At 42.8% G+C, this 8,005-nt stretch overlaps 1 protein-coding gene across 1 annotated transcript in view; it reads right to left on the minus strand.

Moving 5' to 3' along the window:
• ACTR6 (ARP6 actin related protein 6 homolog) overlaps nt 1–5,827 on the minus strand; it is a 15,761-nt gene extending 9,934 nt beyond the window's left edge. Inside the window, exons 1-4 of the mRNA XM_006023635.2 lie at nt 5,666–5,827; nt 4,995–5,112; nt 4,394–4,462; nt 2,974–3,097 (exon numbers count right to left, since the gene is read on the minus strand). Coding sequence (XP_006023697.2) covers nt 2,974–3,097; nt 4,394–4,462; nt 4,995–5,112; nt 5,666–5,820 — 466 coding nt within the window. The 5' untranslated portion in view covers nt 5,821–5,827. The remainder of the gene's footprint in view (nt 1–2,973; nt 3,098–4,393; nt 4,463–4,994; nt 5,113–5,665) is intronic.
• Nucleotides 5,828–8,005: the final 2,178 nt, after the last annotated feature.

Below are 8,005 nucleotides of genomic sequence, written 5' to 3' on the forward strand. Positions count from 1 at the left end.
GTGTTGGGGGGGTGGGGGGGGGTGGAAATCAACATGGTTTTGTCTCACTAACCTACTAGAGTTCTTTAAAGGTGTCAAAATGCAGGTGGATCAGGGTGATCAAGTTGACACAGTATATCTGGACTTCAAGAAGGGTCCCTCAAAAGCTCTTAATTAAGTTAGGTAGTCATAGGATTACAGGGAAGGGAACTCATTCATGAATTCAAAATTGTCTTATAGAAAACAAAGAATCAGTACAATGGTCAGTTTTCAGGATGGAATTACGTAAAGGGTGGGGTCCCCAGGGGAATGTGTGTTAGGGCCAGTGCTGTTTAATATATTCATAAATGGTCAGGAAAAGAGGGCGAGTAGAAATATAGCCAAGTTTGCAGATGACACAAAATTATTCAGAGGTAAAGACAAAGGCAGATTGTGAGGAAGGATCTGGCACTATTCAGTGAATGGGCAACTAAATGACAAATGCAATTCAAAATAGGTAAATGTAAAGTGATGCACATGGGCAAAAATAACCCAAATTGTACCTACATTATGATGGGCTCTACATTAGCTATAACCACTAGGCATGTGTGAAGCAGCTAGTATTTGCTTCAGGTTCGGCCAATTCAGGGGACAGTGATTCAAATCACTGTCCCGAATCAATTTGGCCAAATCTGATTCAGAGACTCGGCTGCTGCAGGGAGGCATGGCAGGGGTCCCCTCATGGTCCCCACCCCCTACTTACCAGCATGGAGCCTGGATCCAGCTCCCTGCAGCGGCAAGTGGAGACTGCCCCAATTGCCAAATCTCTGAATCGATTCAGACCTTTTTACTGGTCTCCTGATTTGATTTGGATCTCGACATTTGGCTGCTGAATCGGGCCGAATCTCCTCCTAATCGAATCAGCAACTAAAGCTTTGCACAGCCCTAATAACCACACAGGAAAGATGTGGGAGTCATTGTGGACAGATAGCTAAAAACATCAACTCAACGCTCAACTACCGTCAAAGGGGCAAACAAAATGTTAGGAATTATTAAGAAAGGAATTCTAAACAAAGCAATGTATCATGCCCCTTCATAAATCCACACTTTGAACATTGTGCCCACACCTCAAAAAGATGACAGAAAAAACTAGAAAAAGGTACAGGGAAGGGCAACAAGAATGATTGATGATATGGAGGGGCTTCCATATGAGAAGAGACTACGGAAGCTGGCCTATTCAGCTTAGAAAAGAGACGCTTGAGGGGGACATAAGTGTTTACAAAATACTAAATGGTGAAGAAAAGGTATATATGGATTTATTATTTACTATCTTTCACAATATAAGAACTAGGGGGTCACAAAATGACACTAGAAAAAGTAAGTCTAGAACTAACAAAAGGAAGTTCTTTTTCACACAGTGTCTATAAAGCATGAAACTCATTGCAACAAGATGTGGAAGCCGACTATTTAATCAGATTCAAAAAGGGATTGGATAAGTTCTTTGAGGAAAGGCACATCAGTGGTTATTGAGTATGGGGAGTTAGGGGCACAGCCTCTGAATCAGAACTCCCTAGACCTAAAATGCTGCAGCTGCAAGTGAGAGGAACAGTGGAAAAAAACCCTGGTTGTACCCTGTTCACTATCCCTTTCAGCACCCACTCTCTGCCACTGTGTGGCACAGGACACTGGGCAAAATGGACCTATGGTCAGACCCAGTAAATGGCAGGTCTTATATTCAGAAACTCCACTCTAAACAAGAAGCTGTGGGTATGAACAGGAATTTTGGAAGAGGGAGCAGTACAGGCATTCAGCTTGCAGCCACCCCTTCTCCCCCAAACTGGGGTGACCCCTCTAATAGACTTTACTTTGGGTATTCTGTATAAACTTTAAAAACCTCAAGTGAATTAAAAAGAGGCTTTAAAAGATACCATCAAACAGCATATCATAAACTACTGTAATCCTTGAGAAGAAGTATCTTTTAAAACATTTTCGTTAGTATAGATTATGAAAGAGTATTTCCCAAAGAGAAAACAGAGGGCCTAATTCTACCTGTTTCGGTTACTGAAAGCAGGATCAGGTTTGCTGTGCCCAAAATGTCAAATACATCATTTATAGCGTGTTACAAAGGTTATGCTCCTTTCTCCATACAAACATCTTATATTAAGGCATTTGCCCAGTTTGCTTTTCAATTTTTCTAATATTTTCCAAAATGAAGAGAACTGTGAACATAAGATATCCCTCAGGACCCTCAGAGCAGGTACTGTATTGCTGATTATTCTTTGGACAAGTCATATTATCACTATTTTCATGTACTCTGTAGGTTGTACTGCATCTAACTAAGGAACAAGTTATGAATGAGCCTCTCATATATTACCACATCCAAAAAGGCATGTACATGGAACCTCTGTGCCAGGTCTGGGAATGCCAATATGAAGCACATCCCACCTACTCTTGCTCCAAAAGCTATAAATTTCAGAAATTGGGCACTGTAGATGCATTGGAGCAGTTCTGAGCATGTGCTAATAGGCATGCCCAAGAGACAGCCTAAAAGCACACTTGGACAAACACTCAACACTGTTATAAGGTGGCTAACATTTCCTTATTTTCAGAGACTGGTGAATGCAGAATGGGAACAGATTGACAGGATGTTCTTCAGAGTAGTGCTCTCAGGCATTAAACAGTGTTTACATGTGACTATGAAATCTCTGATATCTGTCAGCAGAAACTAACCCAATCTTGACAGAGAACAGAGATTTAAAACAAAGCATGTTTGTCGCATTGATTATTTCCCTGTTGCTCCTCACATTTTTTGTTGTTACATACCTAAATCTTCTATGGAACTATAAATAAATAGGAAATGTAGGAAAAATATTAGGTACATATATACAATCTAATCCGGGTTTGGAATGGAATACTGAAAAGTGCCTTGCTCCTCAAGAGTCAGGAAAACAAATGAAGTCCATTCCTTAACACACAGGTTAGGTTTGAGCACATTAAAGCAAAACATCGACTTACCGTTTACCCTAAGAACGGCTTGGAATTGATATTCTTCAAATAAGATTTCATTCATAGATTCTTGAATTGAACCAAAGTTAAAATAAGGTTCAGTAATAATAATATTGGTATCTACAAAGTCCACCTACAAGGAGGGAAAAAAATCAATTTTAAGAATCACATTCTCAATATTATTTTTAAAAGAGTGAGTGAGATCACACTTCGGTAATGAACATCATTGCCACCAGCTACATCTACATGGAGTTCAGTTCAGAGGTGAGAACGTTCTATTTTTTTAAACAAACAATATATAAAGTTGTCACTGAAGTATCACGTGTGTTAAGAACTCAAAGCACCCCGTAGTGTCCCCATTTTAATGCTGTATCCCTTAATAAAAAAAGATCTCTCTTTATGCGTCTTAAGCAACACTTCAATGAGAAAACAGAAAGAATAAAAAAACCTTATAAAAAGAAGCTTCCTATTAATTCTATTAACTAAAAAACAAGTCTTTCTTCAATACCCAAACATTTGCATTGAGGCATGTTTTCACTAGTCACCTTAAGTGATATCTTGATCCCCATGAAATCAATGACAAAGTTCCTTCTGACTTCAGCAAGGCCAAAATTTCAGCAGCAGATTTTCTTCAGATATTCATATCTCAGACTAAGACAGGTTTCCACAATGTTTGGCCACTAAAGGAGGTAGACCACAGAGATCACCAATTCCTCTCTTCTGTGGTCACTATCCAAACCAGTTAGGTTCAGACTTTCCCTAATACGGTGTACCCTGACAGAACCTAATAGTTTAAAACCAGCCCAACTTTACCTAAATATCTACAAAAATATCTTGAGGAGATACTTTGACTCATTATCCTCCCTTAGACCTTACAAAGAACTGTTTTACAAGCGGTAACAGCAAGAAACCTTAAAAATAAAGGCTAGAAGCTTCAATGCTCTCTAAGGCAAGAGGAATTAGATTTGGCATTGTTACATTATTTATTATAAAAATGAGAAATTAATGAATAGAAAAGACAACTTGATCTCACAAGCCTGTCAGGTAATGTCACCCCTACTTCTACTTCAGTCACTGTCTTTCATTTCCCCATGCTCTCAATAATAATACCAGTCTCTGCAAACAAATTCATGAAGACAATCAAGTGATTTTTATGAACTAAAGCCCTAAACTTGCAAACCCTTACATGTATGTTTATCCCAGGTGAGTGTTCCCACTGAAGTCAGCAGAGACACCCCCAGTTTGCAGAATTACTACCTGAGGAACTACAACAAAGCTTGAATTAATACTTTTTCCAATATTCTAAACATCATGGATTTTGAAAGAAAGTTCAACAGATATTGCAATCTGAAAAGGTGAATTTGCCAATTGGTTCAAGGTTACTTTGAATTGGCATTTAGAATACACAACTATTTATAAGTTCTATTACCTGATACATTTCCTTTCCAAAAAGGTAATCCCAAACCTGTCTCTGAACATCCCAGTTCACCAAGTAACCCTATAAGTTTGAAGAAAAAAGAAAAAGACGACAGCATTATACAGAATATACAACTTACATTTACTGACTCAACATTTTTAAACGTTCAGGCCTCCAACACTGGTTTTTATAGGCATATGTAGCCTGATGAAACTTAGAAATGAGAGATTCTTCATTAAGATTATTGAAATCCTTCCAATTCTATTTAAAATGTTAAGCATGTACAACAGGAAGGAGAGAACCCCGCCCAAAGATAACTAATAGTATCGCTATGGTATTCCCCAGAAATCAATGGATAATAGCAGGTACCATGCTGCAAATCATGCTTCCTGCATAAATAACATTTGGTAGAGGGTTATGGAAGCTACACTTCATGCTTTATACTGAAACTTCACATTGCTATACTTGATTCTTATTTTTAACAGTGTTTATATTGCTCAAACCCCACCCCCCCAAACCCTCTATACCACAAGGCCAAACAATTTATTCCTTAAAGCAGCATAGACCTGCAACAGACTACACTGGTGAAACTACACAACTGATTTCACATGACCTTCTGAAAAGGGAGGATGTAAAAAAGCCCAGAGGGATCTTTAATTTCATCCAACTGATTGGCGGTGAAGGTCTTCAGGCGGGCTGTCTTCGACCGGAACTGACAGTTGGGAATCACACTGAAACAGCACAAAAATAAATAAACGCAGAATGTTTAGCCAGTATCCAAGTTGTAGCCGTGTTGGTCTAAAGGCAAAAGGAATTAGAACTCGTGATTGGCGATATCTTTTATTAGACCACCTAGATTTTCACAGAAAAATTCCTTTAACTTCAAGCTTTCAGGTACAAGCACCCTTCTTCAGGTATCGGAGAAGAAACAGTTTAGCCGGGCATTGCAGCGTCTGACAGAAGTGCAGCGTCAGGCCAGACGCTGCACTTCTCCCTTGAGAATAAACCCTAGCAGCGTTTGGCCTCCCTGATGTTTCCACCAGCAGGTGCTGCAGAAACCCTCCACTCCCCCCCTTGCTGCGGCACCACCAGGCTCTGGACTGCTCGCTCTGCATGGACCAGCGCCCCCCTCCCTCCGGGACCAGGCTAAACGTGACTCTGGCTGCCCCCTCCACAGCCGGGCACCCGAGGGCGGGGAGCCCTGCAGGTAGTGCTGCCCAGCCCGGGCCCGCAAGCACCACGCCGGCGCGCGGCCTCCTGCGAGCGGTGTCCCGGGGCGCTCACCTCACGCGGTCGTGGCTGTAGCCGATCTTGGCATTGTAGGCGCCGTTGTCCAGCACCAGCGTCGCCATGTTATCCCCGGCTCCGCCCCCTCCCGCCACTTCCGGTCTGTGCTCCCCTGCGGTTACCATAGAGCCGAAGCTTCGCGCGCGCTGCATGGTGGGAAACCGGAGTTGTCCCTGCACAACTGCGGGGCTTCGCTGGTTCCAGGGCGTGCGCGCCGCGGCTGTGTGGTGCTCTAGCGGCCCCTGGCGGCCGTGTTGCGCCTCGCCTTCGGCGTCGGGCACCCGCGGTGTGCGGGTTCGTGCGGACCTGCTGGGGCCTTTCTGTGTGCTTTGCAGCTAGGAGTTAGAACAAGTAAAAACTTTACAAAAAGTTGAAAACTACGAGCTGGCATTTGCCAAGAGTTGCCTCCAGTCTAAGGAGGGAGCGCCTGGGGACTAAAAAAAAAGGTTGAGCACCACTTACTTAAGGGAAACCCCACTCAAAATAAGCAGCACTGACCTTTGACAAATAAAGAAGGACAGCTGCCAAGAGAGGGACGGGTTTGCACCTCTTTTGCTTGGTTTCCTTCTTGGGAATAAAGAATGTGGAAAAAGTTAATTTGACTTTCTTGGTTTTTACCATAGGAACTCAAGTCTTGTGCCTCCTGGAGGACTCTCTTTGCTGGCACCGGAGTGAAATCCACACCAAGGGGCAAAGATGGGAGTGGCTGGGGAAGGGGCTTTGTGTTTAATGTCCTGCTTGTTGTTTGTTTTGTTAAGATCTGTTTCACTCCAAAACCTGACTAGCATCTAGTTAGGATTCAATATACACCTCTGACATTCCTGAGAAGCTATCCAGGAAAACCAGGGAAGATCAGTCTTGACTTTCTGGGTGAGAAAAAGTTTCACTATCGGTGCCCTGTTTTAAAAAAAAAATAGTGTATCTCACAGAATTCAGGCCTTTTTATATTATCGCAAAGTACTTGTATGTCCTGTTTTGCTTGAGGGGAAATCTTATTCATGCTGTTCTGTGAAATTTTCCTCTTTCAGGCCTTGCACCTATTACAATAGGTGGGAAACCTGCTCTTGATGACAGTGGCAATAAGATAGATCCCTTTGTGCCTTCACACTTTACAGGAAACTTAAAGCCATCCAAGCTTGTCCTATCAATGCTACATATATAGCATTATTCTCGTAGTCTTTTGCTGTCTGGACTAATCCTCCCAACTTTGTCAGCATCCAGTGCAGAATAGAAAATGTACAGTAAGTAACATGAACCTGCATTTGGGAATGCAGTCTTTGGCACATAATGTAAATGTGTGATTTTAAATGAGCTGCAGATTCCAAAAAGTTGACCATTTTCATTTTGTGAAAGTTTGTTTTCTATACACTCATCTGCTTCATTTTCCCCTCAGTTGCCTGTGTATGTCAAACTAATAATTACAGCTCTTAGCATGAGTTCATATTTCCTAATGCAGGGGTTTTCAAACTTTTTAAAGAAGTGTACCCCTTCTCATGGTGGCAGCTGGAGGCAGAGCTGGGGTGGGGGCTTGTATGCAGCAGCCACTAACACCACCTACCACACACTGCTTTCCCATGGCCCCTCCACCGGCTGCTGACAGGCCTCACTTCTGGCCAATCAGGCGCCGCCTGTCAGTAGCTCCCAAAGCCACATGCGCAACCAGCCATGGGAAAGCACAGGGTGGTGGATGGTGGTGAGGGCCACCGCATGCAAGCTCCTCCTGCCCCTCTTTACCCCCCCGCATCCAGTCAGCTGGCCGGCAGTGCCTGTGCGGCCCACAGAGGAACACTACTGCCCTTTCCCCGCTGACCCTGCTCCTGGGCAGCAGCGTTCTGTCCTCTCCTGCCCGTGCGTACCGTACCCCTATGACCTTTCCAAGTACCCCTAGGGGTACCCCCCGTTGATGCGTACCCCCAGTTGACAACCCCTGTCCTAATGCTTTCTACCAAGGAAATCATTAGATGTTATGCCACATTGATTTCTTGCTCTTTCCCCTGCCACAGAGAGGAAAATATGATTCAGAAGAAGTAAGTATACTATTAAAGATATATTGAAATGACACAGGAGTGTCACTACTGCTCCTAGTTACAGTCACACCTACAACATTAAATCCTTCAGTGCCTTCCAGAACAGGCCAGGTATGTATTGGAACCTTCTGCCATTTTAAGAACATGAATTATAGATCAGGAAAAAACCCTAAGGCTAAATCCACAAATGATAGTTCTCTTTCTACAAGCTAAGGTTTTCATGCATTCTGCTGCCAAATCCATTTTTAGACCAATCCTCTTTATGGGCTTGTCAATGCTTTAATGACAGCAACTATAATCCTCGCTCTTC

Source organism: Alligator sinensis, unplaced genomic scaffold (genome assembly GCF_000455745.1).
Source record: "Alligator sinensis unplaced genomic scaffold, ASM45574v1 scaffold154_1, whole genome shotgun sequence".
Taxonomy (NCBI): domain Eukaryota; kingdom Metazoa; phylum Chordata; order Crocodylia; family Alligatoridae; genus Alligator; species Alligator sinensis.